This window comes from Bos taurus, chromosome 22 (assembly GCF_002263795.3).
Source record: "Bos taurus isolate L1 Dominette 01449 registration number 42190680 breed Hereford chromosome 22, ARS-UCD2.0, whole genome shotgun sequence".
Taxonomy (NCBI): Eukaryota; Metazoa; Chordata; class Mammalia; order Artiodactyla; family Bovidae; genus Bos; species Bos taurus.
Genome location: NC_037349.1, coordinates 54,341,680 through 54,361,315, shown reverse-complemented (window position 1 = coordinate 54,361,315; position 19,636 = coordinate 54,341,680). Strand labels below are relative to the sequence as shown.

The window sequence follows — 19,636 nt, the reverse complement described above, 5'->3', positions numbered from 1 at the left end:
GAAGCGACGCCGGGTCTTGCCACGTCTGAGTCCTGAAGTCGCTGCTGCTGCTACAACCATGGTAAGTGTTGGGGTCGGGGTCGCGGCCCTCCCGGGTCCTCGCCGCGCTGAAGTTCAAGCCCCATTCTGGGGCCGTACAGTTCTCCCGCACCGCTTCGGATTTGAAGTGGGGTGGCTCTGGGGGGTGGTCAGAGGGAGGCCGCGAACCTCTCAGAACTCTGCGGACAGCCTAGCTGCCGCGTCTCCTGCTCCTTCCTTTCCTTCTCCTCCCGCAACAATTGAAAACAAAATCCTAAACACCGTAGGAGCCGCTGTATTCTGAGCCCTTAGCGGGTTCCAAACATTGTTCCTAATCTCAGCCTGCCCACAGCCCCGTGCAGTCGATTCCGTTAAGCCAGTGTTCTCGGGGAAATGTCTGTGCCTAGGTTTTTGAGGAAAGCTGGGTGAGCCCACAAGTCAGGACGCTGGGTTTGGTCCTTGCTCTGCAGGAGACTGGGTTTTAAGTTTCTTGGGGTTTTTTCTTGGCCTCTTACTGAGTAGGTACTGAGTAGAGTTGGGGTCCTTATGCCGTGACATTCAGCTTTTTTTAAAACTGAGTTTTTAACTCAGCAGTTCTGAAGAGGTGACTTATTTTGAGGGCTGTCTTTTACTACCCAGTGAAGACCAGACAACTTGAGGTGCTCGGAAGGATGAACTTTTTTTTTTAAGTAGCTTAAAAAAAAAAAAAAAAAAAACACCACGCACTTATTCATCAGTCCTGGTTGGTGACAGAAAGTGGGTTCAAAATAAAGGCTGGTAATCTGCAGGGTTCTCTGATGAACTAGTATGAAACTACCAGGAAGTTATCTTCTTGTGTACTCAGCATCGGGCCATTAACTTAGGCAACTGGATGTGACGCCTGGATAGGCACCCTAGTGGGGTGGAAAGCTTTGTGGGGTAGGCATTACTAATAGCAGGTGGGGGCTCTTCTCCCAGCGCCACTTTTGACTAGCCCTGGAGCAGGTGTTTTCCTTTCTCTGGGCTTCATATCCTCAGTCAGCTCCTGTGAACTCTGCCCTTTGGCTTTCCTAGTGCACACATGAAAGCACTTTATAGCCCAGGCAGCTTGCTGCAGGTATGCTTCTCTTTCTCTTCCTTTCTTGCCTTTGTGGATCGTGGGGGCCTGCTTTGCCGGGCGTCTAGGCTTTGATGAGAGAAATTGCGTTTGCTTGATGCGCCCCTTTTGCACTGCTTTGCAACCATCCTCTCCCGGCGTTCTCCTTTCTGAAAAGTCGGGTCAGGTTTTAAACCTGCAGGACTCGTGCTGGGAAAAGAAATGGGGGAGACGGTAAGAAGAGTATCGTTTCCAGTCTGAAACCTCCTTTTCAGTCTCTCTTCTATCCCAAGAGTTTTGAGAGACTAGTGGTGGAACATAGTCAAATTGTCCATTTTTGTTCATTGACTTATTCATTCAGCAGATAGTCACTGAGTTCCTTCTGGTTGCAAAACACTGCTGGGTGATGTGAGAGGATGCAGAACTGTCGATGACACCAGCCCTGGCTCTGGGGAGCTCGCCTTCTAGTTGGGAGAAGGAAGCGTCTGAAGTGTAGACATTCAGCGTTGATATTCAGAGGAGTCTGGCCAGTCAGGACATCTGGGAATCTTCAAGCCCCGGTGTTGGGGGCGGGGTGTGGTCATAATTTGAGCTGAGCCTCAGGGAATGGATATGAAGGTGTGGTAACTGTACTCCAGCCAGCCCTGCGAACTGGACTCTGTCACAGGTGGTGAACCAGGGAGCAGCCTCAAGAGAATCAATTGAATCAGTCAATCAAAGTCTTCAGGTGAAAATCCTGTTATGCAGAAAACTGCCTGGAACATCAGAGGCTCTGTCCCTGAGGAAGGCTGCTCCATAGTCCAGCTGTAGCCCCTCGGAGTCCCTCTTCACCCCCACACGTAGCCAGGACCTCCTGTGCCACTACCCCCATCTTTGCTCATGTTATTCCCTCTGCTTGGACTGTACTTTTTTTCCCATGTGTTGGTCACTCGAGTCTTGTCCAACTCTTTGCAACTCTATGGACTATAGGCCGCAGCTCCTCTGTCCATGGAATTGTCCAGGCTAGAATACTGGAGTGGGTTGCCATGCCCTTCTCCAGAGTATCTTCCCTGGTCCAGGGATCGAACCCGGGTCTCCTGCGTTGCAGGCAGATTCTTTACCGTCTGAGCCACCAGGGAAGCCACCTGCCAAATTCCTCCTCATCTGAGCCCGTTTTTGTCCACCACCACCAGCCCCTCAGACTGCTATAGCCCGTACTAACCCCATTAAAATATTCATCCTGCCTTGTTGGAGTTACTTCCATACAGACTTCTCTGGGAAAGAAGTACCTCTTTTCTAGGTCTACATCTCCAGTCCCTGGCACAGTGCTTGGCACAACGAAGGCACTTAGAGTGAATCTTTACTGAATGAATGAATGATCAGATGCTATCAAGAACTTTAAAAGTGGTGGATTTAATGCAATGATTGCATTCTAACTACCATCAGTTCATTTACCAACAATATCTTTGGTTTTAGGTGTCAGTAATTAACACTGTGGACACTTCCCATGAGGACATGATTGTAAGTATTCCTTTAGCCCTTCCTCACATGCTGAGGACGTGGGCATCTCTGTTGATGATTTATTAATCCAGTGTGGCCCTGCAGCCTTTGCCAGTCAGGCTGTAACCTCAGGGGTATGGTCAGTCTCCAAGCAGGCCCTCTGAATTGACAGGGCTGTGACAGTCTGATCACTCGAAGTCAGGAGAAACCCAGAAACAGTTTGCAGCTCAAGGTACTTAGTCTCCTGGCCAGAAAAGTAACTGGCTCTGGAATGGGATGGAAGTGGGTGCAGAGGTTTGAAATAGTCTTCCCACCTATCTTCCTCCTGCTGTCACTTCTTAGCCCCATTGAAAAGGGGATTAAAGAAGGAAAAATAAGGACTTCTCTCGTGGTCCAGACTTAGGCTTATTGGGAGCATAGTCTTCCCTGCATTGGAAGCATAAGACTATGCTTCCAATGCAGGGAACACAGGTTTGATCCCTAGTTGGAAAGGTTCTGCCTGCTGTGTGAGGTGATCAAAAAAAAAAAGAAGGAAAGAAATAGGAAGATGACTCAATAAAAAGGCAGAGCCAGGTAGGACCACCACAGACGGCGGGCCAGACGGTGCCCTTTGAACCAGAAGCATTAACTCAGGGTGTGTCCTGAGAGGTGAACACCTGCTTAGTGTACGAGGACCGGGCTGTGGGAGAAGGTCCAGAGGTTACAGTCTCCAGCAAAGGATGCAGACTCTGCTTCATGCAGGGCAGGGAGTGCAGGAAGCCTGAGCAAGACCCAGGTCAGTCAGCCCACAGCACTGCGTCCCAGGCGTCCTGCGCTCACCACCTCCCTCCAGCTGTTGCCTTTGGGCTTCCGAGTGGTTGCTTGGATGTGGTCATCTTTGGAGACAGCGTGGCACCTGGGTAAAACCGTCAAATCTGAGGTCCCCAATCAATCTGTTAACTTTAAGATGATCCAATGTGAGGTCCCTCGTCAACCTGTTAACTTTTCTGAGCCAGCCTTGATTTTCTCGTAGCTGAGATGGGAAATGCCATGGGTGTGCCCCCTCTCTGGGCGGGTTCATCTTGGGGAACAGATGAGACAGGGTAGTAATGGGGAGCATCTGCATGCTCATGGCACATCCCACCCCCGGCTGAATTCTGCTTCTTCAGTGTCTCGTTTAACCTTCATGAAGTTGAGGCCATTATCAGCTCCGTTTAAAGGAAACTAAGGTTCCAGGGCATTAGGACATTTTCCCGAGGTTGCACGGCAGGGAACTTGAGATAGGATTGGAGTCTTGGTGCTGTGCCCTACTTCCTCCCAAAGTGTGTGGCAGCCTGCAGGAATAGTGCTTCAGAAGCACACTTACCTAGAAGCTCTGTCTCAGCACCGCCCTGCCTGCCTTCTGAGGAGCCAAGACCTGGAGTGGCGGGGACGCTTGACTTCCCAAGAGGAATCAGGATGTCGTCCTTGGGTAGAGAGATGAGGAAGGAATGTCTAAGCAGACAGAATAATTGCTTCCCTTTGAAAGGATGTAATTGCTCCTGATGACCACAGCATGACAGCTGATAGTTGAAACCCCAAAGGTACAATGAGGAAGACATGTTATCCGTTGGAATAGCAGGGCCAGCAAACGGGAGGGCCAGTAAGTTCAGCGAGGCAGCAGGCAGGTGGACTCAGAGGAGCCATCGCCCAGATGGACAAGGACGCTGAAGTGCTGGGTGGAGAGTTCGGGGTCCTGGGCACACTACTGGGGAAAAGGTCAGCTAAAAACCCAGGAACAAAGGTCCACAGAGGATCCAGGGCCATGGGTGGAGGAAGGGGCCTAAATGGCCGAATGGAACCCTGTGTCCTGGCTAGATGTGCCTTGTGGAGGACCTCACTGGGGCCCGCTGGTGGTCAGAGGCCTGCTTCTCTGATTCAGCGTTAGCCCCGGGTTCTGGCACTGAGCCGAACCTCCCCGGTAGCATAGGAAGGCTCAACACAGTGGGGCGGGAGGAAGGAGAGAGAAGCTGCGCGAGCTTTCCTCCCACACCCCCCTGCTGATGAGGATTGGGAGGACTTTCCCCGTGCTGTGAAGGGTCTGAAAGCAGCTGGGTGTGGTTTCTCTTGTCCCTTTCAGAAGGAAGTTGCCTGTGAGAGAAGTGAGAATGTCACCAAGCTAGGTTCCTGCCGGATAGTGATGATTCTCTGAGGTTCAGTTAATCTCAGGTCCTGTCCTCCCTCTGCAGCATGACGCCCAGATGGACTACTACGGCACCCGCCTGGCAACCTGCTCGTCAGACAGGTCCGTCAAGATATTCGATGTGCGCAACGGGGGGCAGATCCTCGTCGCCGACCTCAGGGGGTAAGTGCCCCCGACCCTGGACAAAGCCGCAGACGTGGCAGGAAGGGCTGAGAGCCCAGATCAGCACAGCCCCTGGGGTGGCTGGCGGAGAGGATTCCTGGTCCCGGCCACCTGACTGCCTCAGCAGGCGTCCTGGGCTAATGGGCCAGGAGCCAATCCCACCTCTGCCGCCCAGATGCCCACAGACAGCCCTGGGGTGAGAGTCAGGTTACCCCTCCATCTTCACCTGCTCACCCCCGACCCAGGCCTGGGCAGTGTCCGCCTGGGCAGTGTCCGCTCACAGGTCTTTAGTGGCTACTGCTGTGTTCAAAAGTGGGAAACGACCTTTTCTTCTCCTTTTTAAACACGTTCAGCACACATGATCTAAAGTGACGCAGAGTATAATCGTAATTATGTGGATCCCACTGTTTGGCCTGTTTGCCCCAGCAGGTACTCAAGTGAGTATTTACAGATGTTTGGTTTACCCTTCTCCCTGTGGAGATTCTTGAGATCCTAGTTTTCTTTTTTGTGGCCACACTGTGTTTTTCCCTCTCAGTTCACTACCTCAGATGGATAGTGTTCTTAATCCAGGTTCCATGAATCTCCAAGGGTTCTGTGGGTAGAATTCAGGGGATGGTGAACTCGGGAAGGGGAAAAATCACATCTTTATTTTCAGTGACTCTGATGTGCAGCATTTGCTTCAATTATGGCTATAGGCCAGGAATCACAGTAGTATGCATGGTACCTGTCACTTTTTTTTTAATATTTATTTGTCTTCACTGGGTCTTAGTTGTGCCACTTGAGATCTTCTGTTTTGTTTAGACATGCAGATCTTTAGTTGTGGCATGTGGGATCTAGTTGCCTGACAAGGGATTGAACCCAGGCCCCCTGCAGTGGGAGCTCGGAGTCTTGGCCACTAGACCACCAGGAGAGTCCCCAGTACCTGTCACTTTGTTACCAGAAGAAGTCACAGATATTTTTTATATCACATTACAGTTGTAGCTTTCTCAAGCACTTGTGCTCATCGCTCCTGTGAAATTAGAATGGGTATTAGACTTGCCACTGGAGTTTGTTACTTAATGTATTAACAAAGAAGCACATATATCACTAATAACATAAATTGTTCTTTAACCTTTTGATGACGATTTCAGTATAAATGGATTTCGTGTATAATCCTCACTCTATGTATTTTATTGATTATCCTGAGAAGGGACCTTAGCCTTCACCAGACTACACAGGAGAGGGTAAGAATCCCTGACAAGTGGGTACTCACTGCATGTCTGTGAATGGATTAAAGAAAACACAGCTAAGTCAGTAGCCGTTTAGGAAGACAGGCCTAGACATTCCCCTCCTCGTGGGTGTCAGGAGTCGCGTGCCTGAGGAGCCCAGTGCCGCCTTCCCCGCCCCACGGCCGCTGGCTGAGAGCTCACAGGGCGAGGCCTGGCCGCCAGTACTGGCTTGGACACACTGTCCACTGTCACTTGGTCCTTTCTGCTCAAAGTACGTAAAAGACTGGAGGGTAAATTCGTGCCCCCATTCTTTGCTCCCTCAGTTAACACTATGCTAGTTGTAGGACGATGAGTCTCCAGGAGTTGCGTTAGCAGCTCCTTTGTGGAGACTGCGCCTGGACCATCATCCCAGCTAAGGGAGGTGGATTCTTGAGTGTCCGCAGCCCCAGGTGAGTGGATGAGCAGGGAGCAGCCCACAGGCGTCGAACCTGTGTTTTTTCCTTTTTTTTTTTTACCAAGCACTGTTGCAGACTTTTAAATGAGTTATCACAGACATTTCCCTCATGACCACCATGTGAAAGAAGTCCCGCTGACATCTCTCTCAAGAGACCAAGCCAAAGAGAGGATAACGGCCCTGACCCAAAGTCAGGCAGCTAGTGAGTAGGGAATGGGTGTGAAAGAGCCCGTCCCATCCGCTCTGTGCTACCCACCTCTTGTGTGCTGGATGCCCTCTCTTCTGAGCAACAGACCCAGTACAGAGCCTGGCACAGGGCACATGCTCAAACAGTAGTGACCAGGTGAACGCACAGAGATGGGAAGGGAAGAGAGAGACCTGCCTTTTGAAAAAGTTAAAGAGTAGTTGAAAGTACTAAGATGAAACATTTACTGCCTGCGCAAGAGCACAGCCTCCTCAAGGGCTCTGCTGGCTCAGGACAGAGGGGCTGACTTGCTTTCAGCCTCAGGGTCCTCACTGTCCAGTGAAACTCCCTTTTGGAGTGACATTATTCACCTCTATCCCTTTTGAAATTCTTCAGCAGTTCTCTCCTGAGAAGCCATTCACTTCTGTCCAAAGTAGTGGCCAGCAGAGCACCCTGCCTTCCTTTTGCCCATCTGACCAGCCGGCAGAGCGCCCTGCCTTCCTTTTGCCCATCTGAACAGCCGGCAGAGTGCCCTGCCTTCCTTTACCCATCTGAACAGCCGGCAGAGTGCCCTGCCTTCCTTTGCCCATCTGAACAGCCTCTGGCCCTCTCGCCTGCAGCCATGAGGGTCCTGTGTGGCAGGTGGCCTGGGCCCACCCCATGTATGGCAATATACTCGCGTCCTGCTCCTACGACCGGAAAGTCATCATCTGGAAAGAGGAGAATGGCACCTGGGAGAAGACCCACGAGCACACAGGACACGACTCGTCAGGTACAGTGCGGGCGGGTGGGGCAGGGGCCGCGGCGGGAGGGTCTGTCCACAGCGCAGGCAAGGTCCTAAGGCTAAAGCCAGCACAGAGCGCAACAAGGACAGCAAAGACAAGGTAGTAAGCTTGGTGGGTTGGTTTTTTCTTTAAGGTTTATTCATTTTAAGTGCTGGTCTTTGTTCTGAGACTATAAGATAGGCTTTAGTTTATGGTGACGATGATATTAGTAGGTGATGGGTTTTTCAACTTTCCCCATGGTGATCCCTACGATTTTCCTTTTTTTTTTTTTTTTAAGAAATTTAGTTAAACAGTAAGTCTCAGACATGAAAGTCTGCTCACTGTGCCTCCTTCCTCCCTGCAGTAAACTCCGTATGCTGGGCTCCCCACGACTATGGCCTCATCCTGGCCTGCGGCAGCTCGGACGGGGCCATCTCCCTGCTGACCTACACCGGGCTGGGCCAGTGGGAAGTAAAGAAGATCAACAATGCTCACACCGTAAGTCCACACCCTGCCTGCGGGTAGGGGCCGCTCTGCGGCCTCACCACGTGTCTGCTATTCACTCCTTAGAGAAGGGCAGGAGCGGTGTCCCTGCTGTGCGGTGGGCCACAGGAGGGCTGCTGAGCAGACACTGTTGGGAGAGCAGGTCTGAGCCTCTTTGTGCCAAAGCCAGACAGAGGCTACATCCAGGGAGGCCAGGCTGCACCTGCCTCATTCAGCCCAGGGCAGTGCTGGCACTGGTTCCTTCAAGTCAGGGAGGGCCAGGGCACTGGCAGGGTGGCAGCAGTAGCCTGCCCACCTGCCACCCTTGCTGTGCACACCGCAAGTTGACATGGCCTGCAGTGACCATTGGGAGCCCTGGAACTGATTGGTGTTACAAAAAGCATCATAGGAAGTAGTTCTCTGCTTCCTGTGTAAGGTTGAAACAGTCACGGAAGCACTGAACAGGGGTGGGAGGGCTCACATTTCTTGAGCCTCTAGTGTATGTCATGTAATCCTCACAGATGTTTGTGAATCAAAAAACTAACAAATGTACAGATGCCTGAGGTCACCAGTCCTGTTCTCATTTTGTGAATAGATACGTGAGGCTCAGATAACTGTATTAGAGGAGGTACTATGCTGGGTTAGACCACTGGAATCCGTGTACCTCTTGTCTACACAGCCGTCCAGCCTTGATGGCCCTAGCGCTTCTGAAAGCTATCCAGACGGAAGCCAGCAGCCCCAAGTCTAACCCTGTACTTTCACAGTTCTCAGATCCTGGGAATCCACAGCCTGCCCAGCCTTCAGGGCCCCAAGAGCCTGTCTGTGGCTCTTGTTACTTGGGACCCTGTGACCCACATCTGCTGACTAACATAAAATTGAATAGGCCTAGAGGCTTCTGGAAAGATGGCAGGGAATGACATCATAGTGCTTGAGTCTCTTCCACATCTCTGCATAGAAACCAACCGAGCAACTTAGGTAGCAAAACCAAAATTTTCTGAGCAGTAGTTAACAGCAGAACTGGTAAAAAGGTATTTCCATGAACTCAAAAATACAAGTGAAGAGGGATGGACCCAATAAATACAGCACCAAGACTGCGTGGTATTGGCATGCGAGCAAGAGAGGAGGTAAGTGGTGAGCAGCGCCTTCCAGTGGCACCTGCGGAGTACCCACAAAGAGCAGGAGGTGCTCACTGTTCGTAACATTTTAAACTCAAGAAAATTCACCCTTTTAAAAAATAGAGTTCAATAGTTTTTACTATACTCACAAAGTTGTACAACTCTCACCACTAATACCCAGACCATCATCATTACCCCAATAAGAAACCCCATTAGCAGTCACTCTCCACCCCACCCTACCCCCAGCCCTAAGCAACCCTAGTCTACCTTCTAACTGTGAATTTGCCCACTGGACATTGCCAATGGATATTGCATATTGCCTATGGACATTGCCTGTAAATGGAATTATGCAGTACAGTCCACAGAAGACTGACTTCTCTCACTTAGCTTGTTTTCAAGGTTTATCCAAGTTTCATCCACATCGTAGCATATATCACTGCTTCGTTCCTTTTTTATGACTGAATAATATTCTATTGCGTGAATATATATATATACACACACACATTTTATTTTGCATTTATTTCATTTTTATTCATCATTTAGCAGTCATTATGAATAACACTTACAAACATTTGTGTATAAGTTTGTGGTTTTAATTTTTTTGGGTAACTACCTGGGTGTGAAACTGCCAAGTAAGGGAAGCTCTGTTTAATTTTTTGAAGTACTGCTAAACTGTTATCCAAATTAACTGCACCATTTTACATTCCTGCTAGCAGTGTATGAGGGCTTCAGTTTCTCTACATCCTTGCCAACATTCCTTTTCTTTTTGATGATAGCCATCCCAGTGGCTGTAAAGTAGTACCTCCTTGTGGTTTTCATTTGCATTTCCCCAATGACTAATGACGTTAGGCACCTTTTCACATGTTACTGGCCATTTGTGTATCTTCTTTGGAGAACTGATCGGGGGAGTGGGCTTGCACTGTCTCATACTAGTGAGTAGAGGGAACCCACAAGAAGAAAGACTAAAAAGGGGCTTGGGGAAATCCAGCCCTCGCGACCCGCTGGGCTTGCTTCCACGGCAGTGCCCCTCTTGAGCAGAGGGACACAGAGCCAGAGAGAGACACAGAATGAAGCATGTAGACCAGAGTGGGCGAGAGGAACACAGCCTTGAAATCCCCAAAGCAAGTGTCACGTTTGTTAACACGACACAGAAAGAGACTTCTGAACTTAGGGAGGCTTTCCTGAACCTCACCATCAGGAAAACTAATTTCACATAAAAATACCAGAGAAGTATTTAAGTGAATCACATACAAAATTTTCCTTTAAGAAACAAAGAATATGTGGAATAGACCCTTACAGACAGTGAGAGAAAGACACGCCCACAAAAATTGAACCAGTTGTCATCTATTTCAAATCAAGCTGAAAAGACTTCTTTTAAAATGACAAAAGACAAAAAATAGCATAAATGAAAATTAGAAAAATTCAGAAAAAATGAAGTGACAGGACTCAAGAAATTTAAAATTATAAATAAAGACTAAATTTAAGAGTGTAAGAACAAATAAACAACAGATAATGCCTTAAGATAAACAGTGTGAAAAGAAGGGGAAATCCCCCCAAGATGAAGCTATAAATAGATTTTAACAAAAAGTGAAGACAGGCCAAGATCAAATGTGAATATTAGGAGTCCAGAAGAAGTCAGAACAAATACTAAAAATTGATTAAAGAAAAACTACTTTAAAATTCAAAAACTCTCTTTGAAACTACATCTTGAGAGAGTATACCTTATATTTAAGAATATCAACCCAGAATCACAAGCCAAAGACCTAAGAATAGTGAAATTACTGGCTTTTAAAACAAATCCTTCAGGCATCTAGGCAAAAGGACCATGTGATTTACAGGGGAAACAGAACATCATCAGACTTCTCAACAGCAATGATCATGCAAGAGAAAATGGAGAACGCATTTACAACGCTCGAAAGAGTGTGCGAGCCAAGGATTTAACTTAGCGAAACTGACTTTCAAGTTCACACAGACTCAGCAGCTTTACTCGCCAGATTTTAGGAAATAACCCAAATGTGAATCGGCAGGTGAGTGGGCCAACAAACTGTGAGGCAGTAGAAATGTTACCTAGCAATTAAAAGAAATGACTACTGATACAAGATAAATGAATTTTAAAATGCTGAGTGGAGAAAACTTAGTCAAAAGGTACATACTCTGATTCCACAGTACGCAGAAGCGAACTCCAGTGACGGCAGGCTGGTGGTTGCTGAGCTTGGCGGGGCAGAGGCGGACTGTAAGCTTGGAGATGGCAGATGCATTCATTCTCTTTTTACCGATAATTTACTGTTTTTAATCACTTTTTAGTGGAGGTGTTAACTAGTCACCACGCTGTGCATCACGTCCCCGTCAGATACTTATTTTACACCTGAAGATTTGTGTCCATTCGGCCAGTCTGTCTTGGTTGGAGCGTTTAATCTGTGTACGTCTACAGTAATTATTGATATGTATGTTGTTACTGCCATTTTGCTCATTGTTGTGGGCTTGTTTTTGTAGGGCTTTCCTCTTTCGATCTCTTGGGATTTGATGACTAACTTTAGTGCTGTGTTTGGATTCCTTTTTCTTATTTATATTGTGCATCTACTGTAGATTTTCAGTTTGTGGTTACGATGAGGTTTTGATATAGTAGTCTATATAGAAAAAGATTGTTTTAAATTGCTGGTCTTTTCATTTTAAATGCATTTCCAATATTTTGCATTTGTACTCTCACGATTGTTGATTTTGATACCATATTTCTGTGGATGATTTCCTACCTTTATGTTTCCCTTTACCAGTGAGTTTTTCCATTCATAGTTTTCTTGTTTCTAGATGGGACCTTTTTTCGCCCTGCCTGGAAAAAGTCCTTTAACATTTGTTGCAAAGCTGGTCTCATGGTGCTGAATTCTCTCAGCTTTTGCTTGTCTGTAAAGCTTTTGATTTCTCCTTCGAGCCTCTAAATGGAGCCTTGCTGGTTATTATTGGATGCAGGTTCTTCCCTTCCATCACTTGAAATATATTGTGCCGCCCCCTTCTGGCCTGCAGAGTTTCTGCTGAGAAACCAGCTGCTAACCTTATGGAAATTCCAGTACGCTACTTGTTGCTTTTCCCTTGCTGCTTTTAATATTTTCTCTGTGTTTAGTCTTTGTCAATTTGATTCCTACGTGTCTCAGCCTTTTCCCCCTTGGGTTATCCTGCCTGGGATTCTGCTTCCTGCACTTCAGTAACTATTTCCTTTCCCATATTAGGGAAGTTTCAACTATTATCTTTTCAAATATTTTCTCAGGTCCTTTCTCTTTGCTTCTGGGACCCCTATAATGTGACTGTTGTGTGTTTAATGTTATGATGAAGGTCTTCCTTTCTTTTCATTCTTTTTCACGGCCGTGACTCCCCCCATTCCGTCTCGCAGCTCACTTGTCCAGTCTTCTGCATTCCTGATTCTGCTGCTGAGTCCTGCTAGTGTGTTTTTCCCTTCACTTATTGTGTTTTTCATCTCTCTTTGTTCTTTAGATTCTCTAGCTTTTTATTAAACATTTCTTGTGTCGTCTTAGTCTGTGCCTCCATTCTTTTTCCAAGACCTTAAGACATTTTTACTGTCATTACCCTGAGTTCTTTTTGGAGTGGATTGCCTGTCTCTACTTCGCTTAGCTGTGGCTCTGGGGCTGTGTCGTGTTTCTCCGTCTGGAACATGCCCTGCTGTCTCATTCTGCCCAGCTCTCTGTGACTGGTTTCTGTGCTGCAGGGTGCAGGTTCTTCTTCTGTCTGCCCCTGCTGGAGGAGGCTGGTCTCACAGACTTCTGCAGACCTCTTGGTGGGAGGGACTGGCTCCTACTCACTGGTGGATGGAACTGGGTCTTGTCCCCCTGGTGGGCAGGGTCAGCTGTGGGCTCAGGAAGGCTTGAGGCAGCCTGTCTGCTGATAAGTGGGGCTGTATTCCTGCCCTGCTGGTTGGTTGGCCTCAGATGTCCCAGCATTGGAGCCTGCAGGCTGTTATAAGTGAAAGTTTGTACCTTTTGACCTCTTTTCACCCGTTTTGCTAATCCCTCATCAGCACCTCTGGAGACCACCAATGTGTTCTTTGTATCTGTGAGCTTGGGGTTTTTTTTTTATTAGTGTCGTGTTGAAGTGAGATCATACACTATTTGTCTTTCTCTTTCTTTCTTTCTTCACTTAGCATGATAGCCTCAAGGTCCATCCATGCTGCTGAAGATGGAAGGATTTCATTCTTGTTTTTGGCTGAATAATATTCTGTGTGTGTGTACATACCCCACCTGTTTATCCATTCATCTGTTGATGGACATTTTGCTTGCTTACATTCTTGGCTCTTATAAATGTTACAGTGAGCATGGGGGGTGCAGATATATTTCAAATTAATGGAGGGTTTCCTTGTTGTTTGTTTGTTTTTTGGTATAAATAGCCAGAAGTGGAACTGCTGTATCTAGGTAGTTTTACTTCTAATTTTTTGAGGCTCCTCCCTGCTGTGTTCCACAGTGGCTGCACCAGCTTACGTCGTCACCAGCCGGGCACGAGGGGTGCCCTTCCCTCTGCGTGCTCACCAGCACTTGTCTGTTCGATAGTGTCTCTTCTGACAGCTGTGCGGTGCTCTCCACTGTGGTTTTGATTTGCATTTCCCTCATGACTGGTGATGTTGAGCGTCTTCAGGTACCTGAGCGTCTGTGTATCTTCTTTGGAAAACCATATATTCACATCCTCTGCCATTTTTGAGTTCAATCATTTGCTTTTTACTGTTGAGTTCTATGAGTTCTTTTCTATTTTGGATACTGACTGCTTACTAGGTACACGGTTTGCAGATATTTTTTCCCGTTCTGTACAGTGCCTTCTCACCTTGTCGCTGATCTCTCTCGCTGTGCTTCTGTTTGACGTGCTCCCTCTTGTTTCCGTCTTCTTTGTTGCCTTCGCTTTTGGAATCAGGTGCAGAAAATCAACACCAACATCAGTGTCAAGGAGCTGAGCGCCTGAGTTTTTCTCTATGCGTTTTATAGCTTCAGGGCTCACCTTCTTTAATCCATTCTGAAGTAATTTTTACGTATGGTGTAAGGTGGTGGTTCAGTTCCATCCTGACGTGGCCGCCAAGTTTTCCCAACACTGTCTATTGGAGAGACTGTCCTTTTCCCATTGTATAGTCCTGGCTTCTTTGTCATAAATTAATTGCCCACGTAGGCATGGGTTTATTTCTGGGTTCTCTGTTCTGCTCCATTGATCTATGTGTCTGGTTGGGTTTTATTTATTTGGAGTTTACATTTTAGTAAGGGTAGAAAGTATCAGGTACATAAGTAAATGTAGACAGGAGCAGTGTTATAAGTACTGTCTGTCTATTTTTAATGCCAGTACCATCACTTCATGGGAAATAGATGGGGAAACAGTGGAAACAGTGTCAGACTATTTTTGGGGGCTCCAAAATCACTGCAGATAGTAACTGCAGCCATGAAATTAAAAGACGCTTACTCCTTGGAAGGAAAGTTATGACCAACCTAGATAGCATATTCAAAAGCAGAGACATTACTTTGCCAACAAAGGTCCGTTTAGTCAAGGCTATGGTTTTTCCAGTGGTCATGTATGGATGTGAGAGTTGGACTGTGAAGAAGGCTGAGCGCCAAAGAATTGATGCTTTTGAACTGTGGTGTTGGAGAAGACTCTTGAGAGTCCCTTGGACTGCAAGGAGATCCAACCAGTCCATTCTGAAGGAGATCAGCCCTGGGATTTCTTTGGAAGGAATGATGCTGAAGCTGAAACTCCAGTACTTTGGCCACCTCATGGGAAGAGTTGACTCACTGGAAAAGACTCTGATGCTGGGAGGGATTGGGGGCAAGAGGAGAAGGGGACAACAGAGGATAAGATGGCTGGATGGCATCACTGACTTGATGGACATGAGTCTGGGTGAACTCCGGGAGTTGGTGATGGACAGGGAGGCCTGGCGTGCTGCAATTCATGGGGTCGCAAAGAGTCGGACACGACTGAGCGACTGAACTGAACTGAACTGAACCATACTGTTTTGGAGAGGGAAATGGCAGCCCACTCCAGCGTTCTTGCCTGGAGAATCCCATGGACAGAGGAGTCTGCTGGGCTACAGTCCGTGGGGTCACAAGAAGTTGGACATGACTGAAGTGACGGAGCACACTGTTTTGATCACTGCATTTTTGAATTGCGGGGTCTTTTGTGATTCCATACAGATTTTAGGATGTTTGTTCTGTTTCTGTGAAAAATGGCATTGGAATTTTGATAGGAATCGCATCAGATCCGTAGATTGCTGAGTAGAATTGACGCTCCAGCAGTGTTCTTCAGTCCATCTGCACAGATACCTTTCATCTGTGTTTCTCTCATCGTTGTTCTCAGTGTACCAGTCTTTCACCTCAGTGGTTAAATTTGTGCCTAGGTATTTTATTCTTCTTGATGCACCTGTGAATGGATTGTTTTCATAATTTCTTTTCTGATAGTTCATATTGGTATATGGAAATGTAAAGAGATTTTTGTATATTGATTTTGTATCCTTCAGTTTTACTAAATTCTTTTATTGTTGCTAATAATTTTTTGGTGGATCTTGAGGATTTTCTGTATATAATATACCATTTCCAAATACTGACAGTTCCACTGTTTCCTTTCCAGTTTGGATGCCTTTTATTTCTTTTTCTTGTCTGATTGCTCTCGCTGGGACTTCTGATACTTTGATGCATGAAAGTGGCAAGCATGGGCATCTTTGTCTTCTTCCTGATCTTAAAGGAAAAGCTTTCAGCTTTTCACCATTGAGAATAATGTTAGCTATAGGCTTGTCCTGTATGGCCTTTATTATGTTGAGGGACATGCCTTCCATACCCATTTTGTTGAGAGTTTTGTCATAAATGGGTATTGAATTTTATCAGATGCTTCTTTTGCATCTACTGAGATGATTATGTGGTTTTTTTTTTCTTCCTTCATTTTGTTAACCTCGTGTAAACACCTGTACTGATTGGCTGTTAAACCAGCCTTGAATCCCTGGAATAAATCTCACTTCATCCTGTGTGTGATCCTTTATTATGTTGTTGAACTTGGTTTGCTGATTATTTTGTTGAGGATTTTATCATCTGTGTTCATAGTTAATGGTCTAATTTTATTTTCTGTTTCTTCGTGAATCAGTCTTGCAGTATGTTTCTAGGAATGTATCCATTACTTCTGCTACCGTTTGTTTGCATTATTATTTTTCTTGGTTACTCTGATGAGCTTTTGTACTTCTGTGGTGTCAGTTACCCCTCTTTCATTTATCAAATGAAATTTGAGCCCTCTTTTTTTTCTTGGTGAGTATAGCTAAACATTTGTCTGTTTTATTTATAGTTTCAAAGAACCACTTCTTAGTTTCATTTATCTTTTTGTTGTCTTTTTAGTCTCTACTTCATTTATATCTACTCTGATTCTTGTTCCTTCCTTCCTTCCACTAACTTTGGTCTTCATTTGTTGTTCTTTTACTGGTATCTTGAGGTATAAAGTTTGGGGTTTTTTGAGACTTTTTTTTCCTTTAGGTATTTATTGCTGTGACCATCCCTCTTAAAACCGCTTTTACTGCATTCCACAAAGTTTGGTGTGTTGTATTTCTGCTTCCATTTGTCCGATGGTGTTTTTGTTACTACTCTTTTAATATCTTTGTTCATCCACTGGCTGTTCAGTAGCATGTTGTCTATTCTTCACGTATTTGTGGATTTTCCAGTTTTCTCCTTGTTATTTCTAGTTTCATATCATTGTAGTCAGAAAAGATGCTTAATAGGACTTCAGTTCAGTCGCTCAGTAATGTCTGGCTCTTTGTGACCCCATGGACTGCAGCATGCCAGGCTTCCCTGCCCTTCACCAGCTCCGGGAAGTTGCTCAAACTCATGTCCATCGAGTCGGTGATGCCATCCAACCATCTCATCCTCTTTTGTCCCCTTCTCCTCCCGCCTTCAGTCTTTCCCAGCATCAGGGTCCTTTCCAGTGAGTCAGCTCTTCGCATCAGGTGGCCAGAGCATTGGAGCTCCAGCATCAGTTCTTCCAGTCAATAGTCAGGACTGATCTCCTTTAGGGTTGACTGATTTGATCTCCTTGCAGTCCAAGGGACTCTCAAGAGTCTTCTCCAACACCACAGTTCAAAAGCATCAACTTTTCAGTGCTCAGTTTTCTTTATGGTCCAACTCTCACATCCATACATGACCGTTGGAAAAACCACAGCTTTGACTAGACGGACCTTTGTCAGCAAAGTAATGTCTCTGCTTCTTAATATGCTGTCTGGATTTGTCCTAGCTTTTCTTCCAAGGAGCAAATGTCTTTTAATCTCATGCTTGCAGTTACCATCTGCAGTGATTTTGGAGCCCAAGAAAAGACAGTCTGTCACTGTTCCCATTGTTTCCCCATCAGTTTGCCGTGAAGTGATGGAACAGGATGCCATGATCTTCATTTTTTTAATTTTGAGTTTTAAGCCAGCTTTTTCACTCTCCTCTTACACTTTTATCAAGAGGCTCTTTAGTTCCTCTTCGCTTTCTGCCATAAAGGTGGTGTCATCTGCATATCTGAGGTGATTGATATTTCTCCTGGCAAACTTGATTCCAGCTTATACTTCATCAAGCCCAGCATTTTGCATGATGTACTCTGCATATAAGTTAAATAAGCAGGGTGACAATATACAGTCTTGACGTATTCCTTTCCCAATTTGGAACAGTCCATTGTTCCATGTCTGGTTCCAACTGTTGCTTCTTGACCTGCATACAGATTTCTCAGGAGGCAGGTAAGGTGGTCTGGTATTCCCATCTCTTGAAGAATTTACCAGTTTGTTGTGATCCACACAGTCAAAGGCTTTGGCGTAGTCAATAAAGCAGAGGTTTTTCTGGAATTCTCTTGCTTTTTCTGTGATCCAGCAGATGTTGGCAACTTGATCTCTGGTTCCTCTGCCTTTTGTAAATCCAGCTTGGACATCTGGAAGTTCTCATTTCATGTACTGTTTAAGCCTGGCTTGGAGAATTTTGAGCATTACTTTACTAGTGTGTGAGATGAGTGCAATTGTGCAGTAGTTTGAGCATTCTTTGGCATTGCCTTTCTTTGGGATTGGAATGAAAACTGACCTTTTCCAGTCCTGTGGCCACTGCTGAGTTTTCCAAATGTGCTGGCATATTGAGTACAGCATTTTCACAGCATCATCTTTCAGGATTTGGAATAGCTCAACTGGAATTCCATCACCTCCACTAGCTTTGTTCGTAGTGATGCTTTCTAAGGCCCACTTGACTTCCCATTCCAGGATGTCTGGCTCTAGGTCAGTGATCACACCATCGTGATTATCTGGATCGTGAAGATCTTTTTTGTACAGTTCTTCTGTGTATTCTTGCCACCTCTTCTTAATATCTTCTGCTTCTGTTAGATCCATACCATTTCTGTCCTTTATCGAGCCCATCTTTGCATGAAATGTTCCCTTGGTATCTCTAATTTTCTTGAAGAGATCTCTAGTCTTTCCCATTCTGTTGTTTTCCTCTATTTCTTTGCATTGATCGCTGAGGAAGGCTTTCTTATCTCTTCTTGCTATTCTTTGGAACTCTGCATTCAGATGCTTTTATCTTTCCTTTTCTCCTTTGCTTTTCGCTTCTCTTCTTTTCACAGCTATTTGCAAGGCCTCCTCAGACAGCCATTTTGCTTTTTTACATTTCTTTTCCATGGAGATGGTCTTGATCCCTGTCTCCTGTACAATGTCATGAACCTCCATCCATAGTTCATCAGGCACTCTATCAAATCTAGTCCCTTAAATCTATTTGTCACTTCCACTGTATAATCATAAGGGATTTGATTTAGGTCATACCTGAATGGTCTATTCGTTTTCCCTACTTTCTTCAGTTTAAGTCTAAATTTCGCAATAAGGTGTTCATGATCTGAGCCACAGTCAGCTCCTGGTCTTGTTTTTGCTGATTGTATAGAGCTTCTCCATCTTTGGCTGCAAAGAATATAATCAATCTGATTTCAGTGTTGACCATCTGGTGATGTCCATGTGTAGAGTCTTCTCTTATGTTGTTGGAAGAGGGTGTTTGCTATGACCAGTGTGTTCTCTTGGCAAAACTCTATTAGCCTTTGCCCTGCTTCATTCCGTACTCCAAGGCCAAATTTGCCTGTTGCTCCAGGTGTTTCTTGACTTCCTACTTTTGCATTCCAGTCCCCTATAATGAAAAGGACATCTTTTTTGGGTGTTCATTCTAAAAGGTCTTGTAGGTCTTCATAGAGCTGTTCAACTTCAGCTTCTTCAGCGTTACTGGTTGGGACATAGGCTTGGATTACTGTGATATTAAATGGTTTTGCCTTGGAAACAAACAGAGATCATTCTGTCGTTTTTGAGATTGCATCCAAGTACTGCATTTCAGACTCTCTTGTTGACCATGATGACTACTCCATTTCTTCTAAGGGATTCCTGCCCGCAGTAGTAGATATAATGGTCATCTGAGTTAAATTCACCCATTCCAGTCCATTTTAGTTCACTGATTCCTAGAATGTTGACATTCACTCTTGCCATCTCCTGTTTGACCACTTCCAATTTGCCTTGATTCGTGGACCTAACATTCCTGGTTC

At 45.8% G+C, this 19,636-nt stretch overlaps 1 protein-coding gene across 1 annotated transcript in view; it reads left to right on the top strand.

Annotated features, from left to right (window-relative positions):
* The window catches only part of SEC13 (SEC13 homolog, nuclear pore and COPII coat complex component), a 35,180-nt gene continuing 15,544 nt past the window's right edge, over nt 1–19,636 (top strand). Inside the window, 5 exon segments of the mRNA NM_001075565.2 lie at nt 1–61; nt 2,549–2,593; nt 4,780–4,895; nt 7,362–7,513; nt 7,870–8,003. Of these exon segments, the coding sequence (NP_001069033.1) occupies nt 59–61; nt 2,549–2,593; nt 4,780–4,895; nt 7,362–7,513; nt 7,870–8,003 (450 nt within the window). The 5' untranslated portion in view covers nt 1–58.